Consider the following 20,348-nt stretch of genomic DNA (forward strand, 5'->3'; position numbering starts at 1 on the left):
AAAAAAAAGGCAAATATTTTCAAGGATATGAAATCCCTGTTTATGCTAAGAGAATATTTTTTAAACTCTGGAGAGAAGGGAGTATGTTTCTGCATGTCTACTCTAATGTGTGTAGCACACAAAGAACAATCTTTATACATCCAACTGAACTACCAATTATTGCTGAATAATTAATAACTGAAAAGAAAAGGCAAACAGATACTTTCCTCCAGAGAGATCTTACCTCCCAAGCAAGTTAGAAAAGACAAATAGATTCCAAGCATTCCTGCACAAGAGTTTCACAGCACAAGCAGGATCCCGATGTACCCATAATATAGTGAGGGCTAGAGAACCATCCTCCTGGAGCTTTGACAAAATGAATTTTTCCTAAGTTGTAAAAATACTATTCACACGTGTTCACACACACATAGCATGAGCACTCCCCTCACCAATAATTATTCTGGAAAAATAACAAGTCATATGACTTGAGAAGAGTACAGGAAAGGTAGTGGTTTACATAAGGCATCATACAGAGCTGTTTTTAAAAGGCTCCAAACCTCAGACAAATGAACAATACTTTCACTTAACTACCAGGTAATCAAATGTAAAGAATATGCATACTATTTCCCCATTCAAACAGAGAGGGAAGTGCAGACATTTAAACAAACAAACACAAATCCTTTATGAACATTTAGTAGAGAATCTACTTAGGTTAGCAGAGATTCGCAGAGCTTGATTAATAACTCGGAACCAAATTTATTATTTATAACTATATAAAAATTTCCAAAACCAAAGTCCTTGGCTGCTGGGTATAGTTTGTAGGTAGATATCTGCACATACATAATTTGCATACATAATCTGAAGCAAGTTTAAATACTCTGTCTGATGTACAGGGGTATATAGTGGCGTATTACAGACAATAGGCCATTATCAACATCATCTTCTTAGAGATAAAGACATGGCTCTGTATCTAAAATTCAGAGATTAAACGAACTCCCTTGTCTGACAAATAAGATTACTGACCTTATTCCATCCTTTTCAGAAATTCTTCAGAAAAAAAAGTATCTATTTGAAAATCTTTTCTATAACAATACTTAATTTTAGATATGTGTTAATGACATTGTCTGAAAATAAGTCACATTAACCTTTCAAATTTTCTTTGATTTAGCTGCTTATTTTTGCATATTTGGCTAACTCCCTCTGGAACATCTGGCAGTACAATGATTTATTCCTCAGTTGCCTAAAAGCCTGAAAGAGTTCAGCTGACACCCAAAGTACTCCCTTAAATCCAGAGTTTATCTCATTCAGCTTCAAAATTCACCCCATATTTTTAGTAGTAACTCAAATGTGTAACTTAAAACATTTGACACTGGAAAGAGCAGTAACCTTTCTCAACCAAATCCCACATCTCTCTTTCTTACAGATAAAACAAAAGTAAACAAATTATTCATAACTACAAAAAGACCCAGATGAAATCTTTCATTTGCCACAAAATGTGCATTTCCTTATTTCGTACAGGAGAAATAACATTTTATTCCATGTAGTTCCACATCCTGGCCGGAGAGTAAAATGCCTTTAGAAGTCAAAAGATGCAAAACTAGAAATATCAATCAGTGCAAGAGCAGTTTAATGATCCTCTGAATTCAGCCAATTGTTTATACTATTTATATGTTGTAGACTACAATGGAGAATTCTAATTTCCAGTCAAAAGGCACAGAGTCATCTATATTTCCTTAATCTTTACTATTTATAAGAAAAGACAATTGAAAAAAACAGTAAGTAATCCAAAGAATTTAGAGGATAACACACTCTTTTCTCTTCTCTACTCCATAGTCCATTTTCATTTAATCTGCACAAAGTATCTATGCTGTGCTTCTGTAGCTAAAGATGACTCTTTTGGCTTTTTTCTTATAATTCATACTGAAATAAAGGACTAAATATACGAGATGAAAATCAAGTTGTGCTAACCCTCAAAGTTCTAAATCAAATTAGATAAACAGAGTCATGCAGTTGAACTAAATACTGAAAATTGAGACCAAAAAATTCACTCTGAGATTTCAGATGTTTGCAGGCCCAATGGAAAAATGTGAACTGACCTTCACTTTCAGCAAACACTTTATGAACTCTGCGATATGGGAATACCTCAATTGTGGGCACAATTAGACACCCACAGATAAAAACATCACTGTCAGAGTAGATCTCACAAGGGGAGTTCAGTGGATGCACTCTGACACTGATTCATCCTTACCGCTGCTTCATAAGGCAGCTCCTTCCTCATGTGTGGGCCCCCAGCCCACTCAGCTACACCTGGTCATACTCTCCGGTCTCTCCAGCACCTCCAGAGAACCAGGCCAGGAGACACCTCCTCCACCTTCAGTGATAGCACCTCGCTTCTCTTTGGGATGGAACCCAGGCCTCTCTGTAAGACTCCACGCCTGATGGATCTGAGCTGTGCTTTCTCCTCAACCTCCAAGTCACCAACCCCACACAGCACCAGCGTGGCCAGAACTTTTCAATGCCCTGTTGCCTAGACCGTTCCTACATAATAATAACACCTAGGGGAAAGTGACACCATCGTACGCCTTAACAGGAAGAATAACTCGGTCTGACTCCATAAGATCTTGGAAAGCATGTCTCCCTGCACAATCACCCTGTGTTCTCTTACTTAAACGGAGAAAACCGCACTCCTCTAACATACAGGTACCATCTTTTCGGACCGCGCACAGGCAAGCAATGCTCTCTGCTTTTCATACCTTTGCAGCCACAGATGAGTTGGGCTTCTCCAGCAGGTCCCAGAGCTTCTTCCTCTTTTCCGGGCAGCACGTGTTATCAAACTCTTCTCCCTCCCGCTCGCGCATGGTCTCCGCCTCGCGCCGCAGTTCTTCGTTCATCTGCTCCTTCTTTTGATGATACCTGGCTTGGCAACAGGATTCTAAGTAGATCTCATCGATCCCCCAGTAATCAAGCTCTTGGCCGAAGGAGAGAGCGCACATTTCTTCCATCATGTGGAGTTTCCCTGTCCGGTAGAAATTTAAAATGGAAGTGAAGGCTCCTGGGTGTCGATCAAAGAAATACTCGTTCTCGTTCAAGTTGTAGTCATCGCACACCTCCAGGAGGCTCTCGTGCGTGTTACAGTCCCGGAGCTTCCCCAGGCGAGTCCTGGGCAGCCGGTCCAACGTTCTCCACAGGACCTCGTGGTTGAGGCCCCCCACGTTGATTTTCACTCTCCGGGAGCACGCTTTGCTCCTGATGATGTCCACCGGTTCCGGTGGAAGAGAAAGTGTGGACCTGGACGTCTTCCTGTTTAAGCCAGGGGCAGCCTTCTCTGCCATTTTGGACTGAACAGAAGGGTCCGCAAAAGAGTGAGGTCAACTCAAGCAATATCCCTGTGCGGCAGGCATTTCCACGGATGCACCTGGAAGAAACCAACCACAAACCCTTCGGTTACTTGGATTTTTCTTAAAGCATTTCCTATTCTGTGGGCTCACTCTGTTGTTCGTGCACAACCTGGAGGTATAATATTAATTACTGTCTACTGACGGAGATGCACATCTTTGCTTTCAGGTATAAGGAGGAAAAGACAACACTTTTTGTACTATGCTGTATATAGTGCAAGAATGCACTATGTAGAAGCAGCTGTGTATTCGATTTTACACACCTATAGGTTGACAGCTCCCAAATTTGTCACCAGAGACCTTTTTCTCAAGCTCTGAACTGCGCTGCTCAACTCTTCCCAGATAAAACAGACACCTTAAATTAAATTGACCACACCTCCACACCCAAGCTAAAACTCTGAGAAATCCCAGTCCATTTGTCCACATGCAAATAAACATGAGGTCTTAATCAATGGTACCTCCTAAACATCCCTTAAGCCCTCCACCCCCAATACCCAGTCCCGGTTACCCCCAAACCATGATGCTGGTTCAGACCCTCAGCATGTCTTGCCTACACTTCTACAACAGCATCTGAAACTGGATCTAGAGCTCTGGTTTTAACTACATAAAAACTATTCACTGTACAGCTACTAGAATGATCTGCTAAGAAACAAATTGGACCTTCCCATGCTTTAAACCCTACAAAAGCCCACTGTAACTGGCAGTATAAAGTCCACTGAGCCCTACTAGATCTCACCTACCTCTCCACCCTCACCTCTTCTTCCTCCCTCATCACTATATTCCAGCAACACCAGACTACACACATTGTTTTGTTTCAAGCTCCTGGCCTTTGTTCATGCTGCATCCTGGAAGGGCATCCATCTTTCCCATTTCCTTTTGACTAACTGTGGCTTGTTCTTCAAGACTCAGCTCAGATATCACCTCTTCCAGAAAGCCCTCCATGATACATCTCCTCTAGGATCATGAAACTCCATGAATGTCTCTTCTATTTCATCATACCACTGCAATAGCACCCTTCCCAAGGATGTTGGGAGCTCTTGGAGACGGTGACTATCTTCTCTGTTGTATCTTTATCCCTGAGCACACTGCTTATATATTGTGAGGGTTTGATAAATGTTAAATAGTCAATTCTTTGTTTTCCACAAGACAGCTGACAAAAGATCTAGTAGGGATAATGTATGTGGCCAGAAAAAAATGTATAAATGGAGTCATTTGGATCACTTGCCTAAAATGCATCTATGTTTATATGTTATGTGTATATATGTTTGTTCGTACATAGGATATATCAGAATGTGTGTGTGTATGTGTGTATGTGTGTGTGTGTGTTTATATTCTGTTACCCCAGCTCTTTTCTCCTGTGTACTAATTCTTTAAAACATGACTGTTCTAATATTCCCTCTTGTTGATCTATTCTTCTGATCTGCAGCAGTAAGCATCTTCTTATTTGATCTTCCCCTATAATGTTTTTGCAGAAAACCATGGAGCTTCAAGCAATTCATCTCCAAAACCACTTTTCATGTAAAACACCATGTTTCAGTCAATGGTTTATACCAAAGGGAAAAGCTTTTAGATTTAAGAGGTCCTTATAATTAGAATTCTCTTTTAAGATACACACCAATTTCAGCATGTCTTTGGTTTCCCCTTCCTGTAAGTTAAATTTATTTCTCCACCTGGAAGCCAAGTATCTTCTCAAACGAAGATAAGTCAAATTTATGAAAAAAAATGTAGCTCGACTGTAAGTATTTCAAATGTGGCTAATAAATATACTCGAAATGGGATTTTTTTTTCAAATACATAGTTACAGAAATATTTAAAGCATACACATACACATTCTCATTGCAGATGACAAAAATGCCTCTTTTTACAGTAAAAGAGAATTACAATAATTTGGGCAAGTATCTTAAAGTCCCTAAGCCTCAGTTTCTTAATCTACAAAATGAGGATAATAGTATCTACTTTATAGGCAGTGTTATGACAATTAAATGAGATAGTTTATGTGAAGTGCTCACTACAGGGAAGTATATCTGAATACAATAAGAAAACTCACATTTCCCCTTTAAGTTTAGGTTCCAATCAACTGCGTGGAAGCTAAGATGAAAAGCTATACTGGTGTCTATTAAATAAATGCTAGTATTTAAATGTTTTTCCTTATGTGTATGTTCAGTCCCTTCTAGTGGATTTTAAGCCTATCAGGCCAGGAATCATTGGTGCCACTTTTTCTCTACCGAGCACTGTACCTACACATAATGGGTACCTCATAGCATTATCTTTGATGCCACTGATGCCCAGGTTGAAATTTTGTATTCAGATGACAATGGATAACACACACACACACACACACACACACACACACACACACACAGAGCATGCGAGAGAGGGCACAGGCAAAACAACGGACAAAATTAGAGATGGGCAACTCGAGTGGTGAATCTGAATGTCTGTTCGCCATCAAATTACTTGGTTTCAGGTGCAATGACATTTCAGCTATCCATATAGATTCTATGAACAGTCCACATGAATAATAAGCAGGAAAGGTAATCCATTGTTAATTTGGCTATACATAAACATAAAATGAATTCACACTTTGTGGAATACTATGACTTATACTAATGTGAAGAGGAGAGCTGGTCTTTGAACTGATTATAGTATCAGATAAGAGGTGTTCCAGAAAGACTGACAGCAAACTCCAATATGATACAAACATCTCATTCTTATGGTCAAGGGCTTAGTGCACTTCCTTAGTGGACTTCCTTTCTTGTAAAGTCATTACTAAAAGTATAAATGCTTTTGCATAGTCACCGGTAGTTCAAAATTTGCCTTAAATAATTTCACACTCATGACTTATAGTGACTTCCTCTTTTTGTAGAGTATGTGTCTCAAGTAAAGGGAGGTCATAAGACTTAAATTTCAAAGTATCTTCTCTACTAATCAAGAACTTTCTATTATAAGAAACCCAGTGTTGATTACAAACCCCACAAAAAAAGACAGCCTGAAATTCAATGCCCTTTCTTCAAAGCACGGGTAGAGACATTTGGTATGAGTGAATGCAGCCTGTTGATTTGATTTTCTTAAGACTTAAAGATGATCTGCTTTGATTATTGTTACAGTGGTTAAATTTTTTTTTTATTCTGGGCAGAACGTTCTACCTGTGACCTGATAAAGAGTAGAGGCTCAAAGGTTTAAGTTCTCAAGCAGTTGAAGAGCCATGACTAGTGTTCAGAGAGTTAATCAGGCTTTCAGAATAGTGGTAGAACACAAGTGCTCACATTTTTAAGCCTGTAATTCAGGTCAAGTGCAGAGCCTAAGCCCTACTCAACAGTCCCTTAGAAAGTCACTGAGCTTGTCTACCTGCCCGCCCTTCTCTCTTCTCTCTCTTCCTCTGTGTTTTTTCTCTCCCACTTTCCCATCTCCATTTCCCTACCCACAGCTTATCTCTCTTCAGTTCCTCTCCCTCTCTTCCTACTCCATTCCCTAGATCTTTCTATCCTCACTGCCTTTTAACCAACCATAAAGCCAAATTCTATCTTTTCAAACTTGTACATACGTTGTGAAGTTTTCTACATCCTTAATAAGAAAACGTCCTGAGCTGAAAATACCACGTCTCTCTCCAGAAGAAGAGAAAAACATCCTCACTGAGTTGCTTTATGGGAGACTGTATAAGATTGCAAAAGGGACTCTGCTCTGAAGCTTACAACCCCCAGGTCCAGTTGGGCTGTCCTACTGCATCCCCTTCACCTTTCTGGCTGGACTTCAGTTTCTTCACGCAGCAAACCATGGCATTTCCATGCCTACAGTTCTTTAATTTCCTATGACATTTAGTTAATTTTTTTCTTCTCACTGTGATTCTGTGGCTGTTACCACCCTTCCCCTCCAATCACTATCCTTGCTTTAGATAGAAATAAACATAACATAGTGCCTCAGAGTCCATGAAAACATTTTTTTCTTGTCTAGTTTCTTAACAAAAGGTGGTTTTCATATTTCCGTTCAAGATCCCTTTAATATTTATCAGGGCTTGAAAGAGACTACATTCAGAACATCATAAAAGTTTCATTCATTTTATTTAGTGTTTTTAACTTTCCATTTTTAATCTATGTTCTTTTCTGCCATGTTAATTTTATTTCTAACAATGAATCTGTCCGTTCCCTCTGGGTTAGACACTGTGTCTTGCCACTCTTGAGAGCTTGCAAATTTATGTTTTTAATTTTAGTAATTAAAGTGTATACGACGCTGTTTTCTCACATTTAGTTTTATAAATGAAATGATGTCTACCGTAATAAGTTTACCCCATGAGAATCAATCCTGTAATTCAATTTAGCATATAAGTTTAATATAAAATGTAATAATTCCATGTTTAAACTGTGGAGATGTTAAACAACTGTGCAGAATTTATATACACAAATAGCTGTAAACTGAACACGAATTTTTATGTCAAGGGCAGAATCTTAGTGAATCTTTTCTTTGGGCAGTTTGCTGTTTTATTTCATCTGGTTTGATCAATTGAAAGTCAAGCTTGCAACAATCAGTCAAGCAGTGCAAATGTACTACACATCCCTTCATTAGTCTGTTAGAGAAAAAAAAGCGACTCTTGAAACAATAAACAACAACAAACATTCTCGTTTTGCACAGCTGCACCACGCTCCTACCAGCAGCATGGAATTATACTGCCACCCGTTCAGGGCTAAACCTGACAAAACACAACTTTCTGATCATGGCATCATAATTACAGCCTGAGACTCCAGGTCTGAGGCAGGAGTTGGGGGGGATTTTTTTTCTTTTTTTTACTGTAGTCTCAAAAATACTACCATTGTGTCATATACTTGACACTTCCTTGCTGTAGCAAGGCAGGATAAGTCCCATGTGTGATTCTGTGAAGATGAAAAGCAAATCTTTCTAAAGACTTAAGTGATGTTTAACATTTCGTTTCTGTGTTACTGGTACACGCTGAGCTCACATTTGCAAACAAGCAGCTCTGAGACCTTTAAGTCTAAATCACTCTATGTATAGCTCTAAAACATCTTCTTAAATTTTTGTGTACAGTATTAAGTAGTAAATGCATGTTTTTTGTAACAGCTATTTCTGTTTCAGAGAGTCACAAAGATTATTTGCAGTACCTATCTGGAGAGAAAGGCACCATAATGGTTAGCTGAAATGTAATCAATGCTTAAAAAAAATCAGTACTCACTGAAATTTTGAAAAGCACCTCCAGAATTTACTAAAGGAAAAGAATAAATTCATAACAAGTTAAAAACAAATCAGATTTATTTTAAAGTAAGGTCTTGGAAACTTTCAGCAATCTTAAGAAATTCAACAAACCTGCTGAAGTACTTTTAGAACTTGGCCAGAAATATGATTTATTGTTTTTTAGTTTCTCAAGTTCTAGTAATAACTGAAACACTGTCCTTGTCCTCAGAAAGGTGGAAGTAGCATTTCTTTTCTGCAATCAGAGGTTACTAATATCAATAAGTTCCTCGATTTTAGCACAACTATTTACTCCTTAGTTTAAAAAAAAAATCCAGGACTTTTATCCTTGATATAACCGATGCTTTTTTTAGATACACTCAAACAAAATCCTAAAAGCTTTGCTTTCAGTGGTGAAAGGAAGCGTTGTATTGCAGTAAGAAGGAGAAAAGACAAGTAATAGGTAGAATATGTAATATGAGCATCTTTCCATATCATCAATGTCTCTGACGAACCAAATTTATAAATAAACTATTTTATTTAAACACATAATATGAATCTTCCTCACCAGAAGAGAGAACTATTTAAAGAATTAGCTCCTACATATACATTTGCTATAATTAGAGAGTAAAACACTAGGCTTGCCTTTAGAAAAATAGCCTTTTATAAGACATAGCTCATGAGAAATCCTCTATGCTGAAAAATACAATATTAATATTATAATGCATCTTAGACCTTTTATAAACTACAAGGTATAGTTGTGGCTTGAAATTTTCAGTCTGTTTCAAAGCCCACAAAAAAAGGCTCAAACTTTTATACAAGCATTCAACCATTCAGCTGGTGGAAGATTTTCTATTATGATGGTAAAAGTGCCCTTTATGTTGGGGCCCAAGACGTGTTCTTTTAAATGTCTCCTTTTGCAAAAGTCTTCCCAGAGTCACAGTGGAGTGCAGGGGATAAGTAAAGATGAAAGGTGATGAGAGAAATAAAAAAGGCAACAAACAGAGAAACTATTGGCACCACAGAAAGGAATGGGAAACGAGGCTGGGTCCCCCTGTAATATCCTGATAAAAGAAATCACAAACTTCAGTTGCTACCTGGGGTTCTCTGTGGATGATACAACCTTCTACTTGGGGGACTGACTTCAATTTCATACTCCATCTCCGTGTGTGGCGTAAGTTAGATTTCGCCTCTATGAAACCAAGTAAAAAAATGTTCATGAAGCTTGGATAGGATGTGAACATTTTTTTTAAGGTTTCTTCCAATAAAATTAGATTTTCGATCATGCAGTGGTTGGTTTGGAATGTCTAGCAGTAAGATTCTTGCCAACGGATGCTTCTCAGTTGGGTTCTGTTTCATAGTAAAAATACACTTTTCAATTACAGTCTGGTCCCTTACTTCTCCACAACCAAACACATTGTAGGCTATGGAGTTTTTATTAAAAGCTCCAATACTAAGTCTGATTTGAGGTTAGTCTGTGTGACTTAAACATCTACAGTGCTTTAGATACACCCATGTTTGGAGACTGGAATCACAGTATGTGGCACAAGGGAGCTTGACTATGATCTGGTCCAATTTCCCTATTCACAGCTTTCAAAACTGAGATCCAATGAGGTCACGTGACTTGGCTGACCTCTCTCTGGCAGTTGCTGAACTTGGACAAGAATCCAGATCTGCAGATGCCTACATCAGTCTCTTTCCATTACACCCCAGCTCTTTATTCTTTGTTTTTCACCTTCTAGTGGAAGTTTTGAAAAGCTTCTGTTTCTTTGCCTACCCCCATGTCAAAACACTGGACTCAAACAACACTAAACTAAGGTGTGTTATCTCCTATACATCACTCATTTCTTTAGAGGGTAATGGCTTGACTGTGTTCTTCAGAAGACAGATGCTTTTCACAGAATCGTTCTTCCCTTGGCTCCATTTACCTAGTGCCGGTGTTTAGGATAACTACCTCCTTCAAGTCTGGACCCCTCCAGTCGGTTCTGCACACTGCAGCCCAAACACTGGCAGATCTGGGCCATCTCTGGTAGAAGATACTTCCATGCTTTCCAGTCTCAGGATAGACACAGAACAGTACAAAGACTGCAAGGTCTGTCCTCTACTTATCTCTGCAGTTCAGTACCTTCCTCCCTCTCCCTGTGTCTCTGTTCTAGTTTTTGCTTTCATTTCTTTACATGTGCCATTTGCCACAGGGAATTTGCATATCTTCTATCTTCTCCCTGCTTCCCCTTCAGATATCAACTCAAGGATCACATCTTAGTACTACCTGACTTCCTTGACTATACAGTCATCCTCCTATTTTAAGAACTTATATATAATCAGGTACCTTAACCTGGAGCTCTTATCACAACAGCAGTTTTAAATTTGTTGGGGTGAGTCTTGAGATTATTTGATTAATACCCATCTTCTCCACTAAACCAAGTTCCTTGAGGGCAGGGATCAAGTCTCTTATTCATCACTGTATCTCAGGTGACTGGCATACCGTAGACACAAAACAAATATTATGTGAGTCCAAATGTCAATGATCATTTTATTTAACATTTATTTAGCAATCATTTTCCTTTCCTTCCAGCTACCTCATATTACTTGCCACTCCCCACGTCCAACATGACTTTCACGTATGAAATGCTCTTTTCCACATCCTCCATCTGATAAACTCTTACTCATTCTGCAAATGTTTATGAGCCTTTAGTCTGCTTGAGGTGCAGTCTCTGACACCATGAAGCTTATGGAGGTAGCTAGACATGTTATAAACAAACATACACAAGCAAATAACTACAATAGTGATAAAAACTGCAACAGAGAAGAAGGCACCATGTGAGCTTTAACTGAAAAAACCTTCTTGGCTGCGATTTCTTAAAACTGATGAATGTCTCTTATTCACATTTGTATCTCTGGGACGCAGGTGCCTACCAGACGTTTGTGGACTACCCGAAAGAATGAATGAATGAGTGAATACGGAATTTCAAAGCACTACTATCCTTCTTTTGGCCATATGTTTTGGCTAACGTCATCCAATATCAGTTAATTATGGTGATTTCCAATTTGTTTAGATGCTCTGTTGGCCCTTATTTGCTTATTTTAATAAGGCCTGGGCTCAAAATAAGAGCTAGATTTTCTGGAACTATGTAGGGAACAAGTGGTAAACAAACAAGACTCTCTAATAATTACTGATGCCCCAAAGTGGAATTTACTGCCTCAAGGCACTCCGGGGCCTAGTAATATTTCTCAGCAGACCCCAGGTGACCACCTGCTCTGCTGAGAATTGGACAAGATTACCCTCAAGGTGCCTCCTATCCCTGAAATGTCATGGTTCTATGAGATTTCTGTGTGACCTCAACTCACTTACATATTCCACTGGATAGATGAAGAACAGGGAAAAAGTTCACTCTTGTCAATTTCTTAAGTTTATAATTTGGCAAAAGTGAATTTTCAGTTTCTCAGCTTAGACTCACTCCTAGGAAAAGTATTTGAGCCAGAAAAGCCATTATGATAGAAATAATTACCAATAAAAGGATAAAGAAAGGAAGAGAAACTATCAAAGTCAGTGAGTCTGAACTTTTTTTTCAAAAGATGAGCTTATATCCTTCAAAGATAATCTTTTCTCTTTCTAAGTAATATAAAATATTGTCATGTGAAGACTATAAGAGAGGGGCAAAGGTTAATCAAAGGAATGATCCTACAGTACTGGGAGCACAAGCAGAGCAGCATTTGGGTTGGGAAAATAACTTAAGGTGAAAAGCAGAAATCTTTCCCAATGTATTCAAACCACAGTGTACAGGTGGCCACATCTTTAGACTCAAAGCAGACGACTGGGCAAACACCTAGGATCCTCAGTGTAGCCACATCCATTAGTACTCTTCCCTCTTTTCCTGACTGTGCATATTCAAAATAATGTGTTCTAGATTCTAGCATGAAGAAAACCACTTTCTAACAAATCAATGGTACCCTTCATTAATGGACCTAATTTAAAAAATCAGAATGTGTCACAAGTAATTGTATGCTTCATTTTCCCCCCCTGTGCATTAAGTAGAAAAGGGAAGAGGTTCACTGAACTATAAACATCCATCCCCACATCCCTCATGAATAATGTTTTCCATCCACCCTTGTCATCAGTGAGGATCATTAAACAGCATTTATTAAGCATCCATCTGTGTACGGCACTTTATAAATATTCCTCCCTGCGCCTGTGCCTGCTTTCTCAATCTACCATGTGTCTCTGTTGTAGAAAATGCTAGGGAGCTGCAAGGATAATAGATAATTAATGGTAAGAACGTAAGGCAGATGGACGAGATGACCTACTAGCATCTATGAATCTAGGGATGTGAAATTTACTGATAATAATATAATTTAGCACAATTTGATAAGAAAATATCAAAGCATTTGATGAGGAAAAATGAGCTTATTGTATTCCATCAACATTTTCTAAAATAAAAATGTGAAAATTAGGGACCACAGATGGACTGACTGAAGCCCTGAGTTCATGTGACTTGTACCAGATGATACAATCTTGAAATAAGTAATGTGAATAACAGTGTGGGAAAATCATAAAAATTATGGTTGCAACAATATAATAGGGAATGTGACCTGAACCAAGGGTGAAAATATTCAGAAATAAAGGAAAGCCATTGTTTTCATTGAAAGATGTAGTGTGGTTAAGGATGGTGAAATTATGGATTTTTCCCTCTTTTTAGTTCTTCTTTAATGTTATTCTATTCTCTTTTTCTTTTTTTCCCACCAGATCTTTATTGGAGTATAACTGTTTTATACTGTTGTGCTAGTTTCTGCTGTACAACAAAGTGAATCAGCTATATGCATACATATATCCCCATATCACCCTCCGTCTTGAGCCTCCCCCCCACTCTTCCTATCCCACACCTTTAGGTCATCACCAATCATAGAGTTGATCTCCCTGTGTTATGCAGTTGCTTCCCACTAGCCATCTATTCTATATTTGGTAGTGTATATATGTCAATGCTACTCTCTCTAAGGAAAAAAAAACTATACTGGTTTTTAGAGATGGTGATATTCAAAACATTCTTTTTCACCTTTGCAAGCCTCATGTAGTCAGGATTACAATAAAAGGGCATGTCAGTGTAAAATAAGCTATTGCCATAGGTTTCAGATTTGCCATTTGGATTTTGTTTCAGCTTAAGATCAAAATGTCCATAAGTAGAAACTGTATTTCCTAGAAGGTAGGGATATTCTTGGATTTGTAGCTGAAGGACAGCCAAAGTTAGGATCTCATTTGCTTTGTGACTTTGGTTAATAATTATCATTTTTATCACCTACCACATATTGAGTGATTACTATATGCAGCCGCGTGTTTATTCCACTTAATCCTCATACTGAGAATTCTTATTAATTCTCAATCCGCCTTGGGGTGGGTATTCTTATCTTTGATTTGTATTCTTATCTTTGATTTACAGATAAAGAAACTGAGGTTCAGAAAGGTAAGTGCCTCGCTCAAGATGACATAACCAGTAAGTGCTCATTCCAGGAGACCAATCCAACAATATCTCAACTCAAAGCCCATGTTCTTAACCTTCTAAGACACTGGGGATTTTCCTTGAGTGGCAGGATTCTGGATGCCTCAGAACGATAAATAAACGGAAATATAAGACCAATATTGAGCAAACTTTTTAGCATGATAGAGAAGGAAATCATGAACCTCAAGTAATTTCTGTAACACTATGTGTATTCCTTAGCCTAGACAGGTGGCGTGTATAAAATATATTAAATGGAAACATTTTCTTGTGCATAGAGATAGTAGGGTTGGCAACTGTTTCTGCAGTTCTAAGTTTTCAAAACTAAACATAAATTTTAGTGTGTGACTTTCAAAAGTAATGCTATTAGTCTTAGTATTTGAGATCTACAGTTAAGATACGAGGGTGAGTTAAAAATTATCTGCACTCTGGCTGTAGAATTTATTTTAGTTAACTTTTAGAAAAGACAAATACATCATTTTTCAACATAACCTCCTTGCTTTTCAATACACTTTGTCCATCTGTCAACAAGCTTTCGTATTCCCTCATTAAAAAATGTTTTAGGCCTAGCTGAAGCCATGAATGCACCACTGTCTTCACTTCTTCATCAGAAGTGAATCTTCATTCTCATAGGGCTGCTTGCAGGGGACCAAACAGGTAAAAGTCTGATGGAGCAAGATCAGGACTATGGGGAGGATGCTTTAACACCTCAGAACGAAGTTTCTGCAGAGTGTCAACAGTGTGGGCAGAAGTGTGCAGACGTGCACACCCTCAGACCACAAAAAAAAGAATCACTGCACGCTGCTCTTCTTTCGTGCAAATCACAAGTGGAGCATCCACTTTTGCTCACACCACAGTTACAAATGAACTGATGTAACACGTTTACACCTGCACAGCGGTGACCTGGGGAGACAGTAGCCTTGAACGGAAAGCGCTGATAAGACAGTGCAGCCAACAGAAGTTTTAATATAACTAGAGTGTGGGTAATGTTTGACTCACCCTCATAGATGCTTTAAAAATATTTTTAAAATGTTAAACATACAAAATTCACAGTATTTGGAAGGGCAACACTGGTAGATTTAAATGATCTTCCCAGGGTCCATTCAGCATCAGGGCTAACAGCCAAGTTTCCTGTTCCTGAATCCATGTTCTTTCCACTAGACCTTGCTACCTCAGGGCTTCAGAAATAAATATAAAACTAGAACTATGGAAGAGAAAAAATGTCAAGCAGGAGCCATCTAGCTATTTCACACCCACTCAAACCTATAAACACGGATAAGTTGAAATTAATTATTAATGATTCCTGACGACAACATAAATCTGTAATTTCTAGTATTCCAATAATGGTCAGAATGCAAAGAGATCATAAGCTCTAAATAACACATACTGACTTAGATCCATGGTTCCCTTTTCACCCCTCTCCTTCCTTCCAAAACAGTGTGTTATTTGGCTATTAGTACATATTGAGTGAAGGGGGTACAAAATTGGGTAAAGGCACCTTTGCTCTCAAGGAACCCATAGGATTACTGCAATGAATATTACAGACAATTTTGGATTTGTGCTTTTAGCATGTATTGTGTAAGCTCAGACAATATTATGGACTTAAATGTTTATTTGACACCTAATTAAAGCTTCCTACCTGATTTAAAACATACTGATGTAAAGGAAGAGAGAGGTATAAAATACCAGCCAATGATGAAGATGTCTTAATTCATGGGGCTCTGTAGAATACAATCTTCATTTATGGGAGCTATAGCCTTAGCTGCCTTTTGGAATTTTGAAAGCTCTTTGAGGTCTTAAATGAATTAATGAATATGATGAATTATCTAATTAATTCATTCAATATTTACTGAGCACCTATTATATATCAAGCACTGTGTTCCACATGCCATAGATGCCTGCAAGAAAATGGCTCCTTTAAAAACAAAGGCAAAAACCTTTACTATGACATTCTACTTTAGCTACAGCTATATTGATATATGATGACGAAGTGTGTTTATTATGCTGGAAACCAAGTATTTTGCTGGACCTAAATGAAACCAGAAGTCAAGTTTAAGAAGCAGTTTTTTAATAGCTTCTAAGCTTTCTACGCACACTCTTTCTATAAAGCCTAATGAAAATGCTCTCCTTAGATTTAGAAAAGACTAGGATTCCAAATTTAAAATGACATTTATCTCAAAAGTAAATTAAAATTTAATGATAGTCTGATTAATAATTGTGATTTTATGAACTGGAGACATTTAGCATGAAAGCCCCTAGACACATTTGTTCTATACAGACTAGGGAAAAAGGGCTAAAGATGGACCTTCTCTTTTCAAATGTTACTTTACTGTTACGTTTCAGAATTTTTCCTTCTAAACACTACTTTCTCATCCTGGCATTAGCTTACCGGAAAGCTTTTCCTTTGTGAAAAGCAGAATAAGAATTCAAGAGATCCAGTCCCATGAGAACTTTCAAAGGATTAAGAGCAACTATAATGTTATCTAGGTGACTGCTGTGAAAAAAAAACAAAAACAGTACAATGCTTCACCTTACATTTTTTACGTATTAAATACTGAAATTATTATATCTGATAAATCTCCAAAGAGGTATCAACTGGTCTGTCAAGAGTTATCATAATTTCAGACTATTATTATTATTATTATTTTGCTAATGAACTGAGGAGTTCTTTGGCTGGTTTTTATTACTGATCTGAACTGATAAAATGGCTTTTGTAAATAAGCGCAAACGTAAAGAAATCAATATGTGAAATAAAAGGAACTTGCTAAAGACACAGTGTCGTGTCTGTCATTTTAGAGGTTAGAAAGGAAATAGGAACAGAGAAAGGAAAGAGAGAGAAAAGGGGAGGGAACAAAAAAAGGAAAAAAAAAATCCAACCTGGGAATTGTGGGCGTGAGAAAGCATTTAAGGTCACATTACACTGATACTTACAAAGATAATGTTCTACCTTTGTATAAAATAGTTCACATAGAGAAAGAAATGCCTTCAATAAAAAACGATTCCTATGGATAAAAACAAGACATAGGACATTCAAATCTCTGCTAGGATGTACTGGGAGAGCCTCATCAGAGTCAAAATAGGCATTGGACTCCAGGCATGTTAATATATGGTTAACTGGAGGCCAACATTAGTTGCCAATCAGGGTCCCCAACCTTTCTGGCACCAGGGACTGGTTTCATGGGAGACAATTTTTCCATGGGGGGGGGGGGGCGGGGAGGTTAAGGTGGTGATGCGAGTGGTGGGGAGCAGCACATAAAGCTTTGCTCCCTTGTCCACCGCTGACCTCCTGCTGTGTGGCCCGCTTCCTAACAGGCTGCAGCACGGGAGTGGGGACCCTTGATGTAAACGGCTATTTCTAGAATTTAAATCATACTGCTTTTGAAACCTAGAGTTTCCTAAAGTAATTCAGGCTAATAACAGTCCAGGACTGCACTGTCTCATACGGTAGCCACCAGCCATAGATGGCTATTTAAATTTAAAATTTAATTTCTCAGTCTTACGAGTCAATTTCTAGGGTTCAATAGCTTATGTGGTTAGTGGCTACTATATTGGAGAGCACAGATATAGAACACTTCCATCACTGCATCAAGGGCTATTGGAAAGCACTGGTCCAGCCAGCCTTCCTGTGAAGTTATGAGGTTGAGTATGTCCTGAAATAGGGATGAGAGACATTCGGATTGGGAGCACCATGTTCTGCCTTGTCTGGATCTAACTCCACCAACTGTCTCCATTCTTAGCAGTGGTAGCCCCTGGACCTCTGCTTACAAACTCTCCTCCATCCCAGATTCTAGGACCATCTGGCCCTTGTCCAGAAGAATGTGAAGACTGTGTGAGTATAAACCAGTGCAGGGCTATGTCCTGGCAGTCCATCGCCAGCCAGACCTGCCCTGTTCCTCCTCTACCTGACCCAGCAGTTCTTGGTAACTCTGCTCTTGGTGCTGTTTTGTAACCTAGAACTTGACTCAGGTCCCCGCTCCATCCATCATTTGTTGACCCATCATTGGATCAACAAACAATGAGCATCAGCTATGTGCCTGGAGCTGCAGAGATGCGATGGATGAAGCAGTGAAGACAAAGGACAGGCCCTGCCTTAATAATGTCAATAGGGCTGACATTCTCACACAGGAAAATGACACTTGGCAAATAATTACCCACAATTTAAAATCAGAATTGGGGTAAGTGCTGCAAAGGAGGAAACAGTGCTAGGAAAGAGAAGAATGAAGAGGCCCGCCCTGTTCTGGGAGCCCTAGAAGACTTCTTAGAGCAAGTGACTTCTGACCTGAGATGAGAGACATGAGTAAGAGTTAAGAAAGTGGGAGAAGGGACTTCCCTGGTGGCGCAGGGGTTAAGAATCTGCCTGCCAATGCAGGGGACATGGGTTCGAGCCCTGGTCCGGGAAGATCCCACATGCCGCGGAGCTACTAAGCCCGTGTACCACAACTACTGAACCCCCAAGCCACAACTACTGAAACCCTTGTGCCTAGAGCCCGTGCTCCTCAACAAGAGAAGCCACCACAATGAGAAGCCCGTGCACCACAACAAAGAACAGCCCCCACTCGCCGCAACCTACAAGCAGCAACAAAGACCCAACACTGCCAAAAAAGAAAGAAAATTTAAAAAAGGTGGGAGAGAGTGTCCCTAACAACTACGTGTGCAAACATCAAGGCACATAATCCCAGGCACCACAGAGGAACTAAAAGAAAGCCAGAAACTGTACCAGCAAACGAGGGGTGAGTGGGCCTGTGGGCCTGAGCTGATGCTGGCAGGTAGCGGCCAGACTGACCAGAGCCCGTTATGAACAACAGCTTTACACTAGTGATGCTTTGGAAAATGAAGGAGGAATATGGTAACCCCCAAGTTAAAGATTTAGGCCTTTATCCTTAGAAAAGTGGGACATCGTTTAAGGATTTTAGACAGATGAGTGATGTGATCAGATTTGCCTTTTATCAAAAAAGCAAAGGGCAAATGGATTGAGAGGACAAGAAGAGAAGCTAAGAGTCCGGGTTGTAAGCTTTAGTGGAAGTCAAGAAAGAGGTGTTGGTAGTTTGATGACGGTAGAGGAAATGGTCCTGTCCATTGTGCCTGAATCCCTGAGTTGATAATGTGACCATCACGTGGCTATCCTAACACACACCTATGTCTAAACTGGTCTGAAGCCCTGCAAGTTACTTAACATAGACCTCTTCCTAAACTCTAAGTCCCCCAAACAATAGCATTTGGTCCTATGGGGCTGGATCATCTTAATCCTGCCTGCCCAGCCTGCCCCTATCTGTCTGAATCTCCAGATCTTCCCTGTTCCCTGACTAGCTTCCCCCTGTTTGGCCAGGACTTTCCCCGGTACTCCTTCAGTCTAACTTCCTGCCTCCCTGGGCTGCCATCTGCCTTTCTGTCTCCATTCTCTCTAGATGCCACGTTTGCCTACCTGGTTTATCTCCTTTTAGGACCAGCTTATCCTGACATTACTGAGCGCTCACTGCCAGAAAATAAAAGGAGACAGCGGAAAAAGAACCAAATAGCTCAAGTCCTGGAGTCTGCAAAAAATAAACCAGGTGATCAGAAGCAGAGCATGAAAGTGTCCCTGGTAATAATGGCAGCAGAAGACCCAACTCCCCTGGTTCAGCAGAACCACAGCCTACATGCCGTTCCTCACTCCAGAAGTGCCACCCTCACCCTTTCATTTTTGGGACATTTGCCTCTGCCCATCACCTTTCTTTTCCAAACAGCTCATAAGGAAATACTGATCGTTTGAGCCAAGGCAGACTCCCTGTACTTGGCCACTAGAGAGGAAACTGGGGGTTCCTAGGTTTGCCATCAGACAGACTGTAAGCCCAGCGAGGGTAAAGACCAATTTTGTTTAACCTGGCGACCTAGAAGAGTGCTTTATATATGAAAAGTGCTTAATAAATATTTGTTAAGTGCATGTCTTTAAAAAACTGGCTACAACCTCGAGCCATTTGGACTGTGAAGAAGTAATAAGTGCTCTTAGAGAAAGAACCACTGCTTTGTCTTGGAAAAAAACATTATGGACTGTTTGGCGTTTCTAGGCAAATGCCCTTGTGAACTTGCACACCAAGTCCACTGGCACCTTGGGAAAGGACACAGGGAAAATTTTAGATGAAGAGATGTGAGGAAGAGTCTAGAGGATGAGAAAGGCCTAGCAAATGGCTGGTATCTGGGCCCCAGAGAGATCCGGGCTGGTGAGCAAACCCCTGTGGTGAGAAGAGGTAAATACATTTCTAAGAGCAGCGACATCTAACATTCAATTAGAATTAGTTTCTTGTCTATTGCATAATTACCATCCTTTATC

The 20,348-nt window shown here is 39.4% G+C and overlaps 1 protein-coding gene across 1 annotated transcript in view; it reads right to left on the minus strand.

The window, feature by feature from the left end:
* KCNB2 (potassium voltage-gated channel subfamily B member 2) overlaps positions 1-20,348 on the minus strand; it is a 383,426-nt gene that overhangs the window by 353,818 nt on the left and 9,260 nt on the right. The window contains exon 2 of the mRNA XM_057737185.1: positions 2,733-3,394. Within this exon, the coding sequence (XP_057593168.1) occupies positions 2,733-3,311 (579 nt within the window). The 5' untranslated portion in view covers positions 3,312-3,394. The remainder of the gene's footprint in view (positions 1-2,732; positions 3,395-20,348) is intronic.

Source organism: Hippopotamus amphibius, chromosome 5 (genome assembly GCF_030028045.1).
Source record: "Hippopotamus amphibius kiboko isolate mHipAmp2 chromosome 5, mHipAmp2.hap2, whole genome shotgun sequence".
NCBI classification, from domain to species: Eukaryota; Metazoa; Chordata; class Mammalia; order Artiodactyla; family Hippopotamidae; genus Hippopotamus; species Hippopotamus amphibius.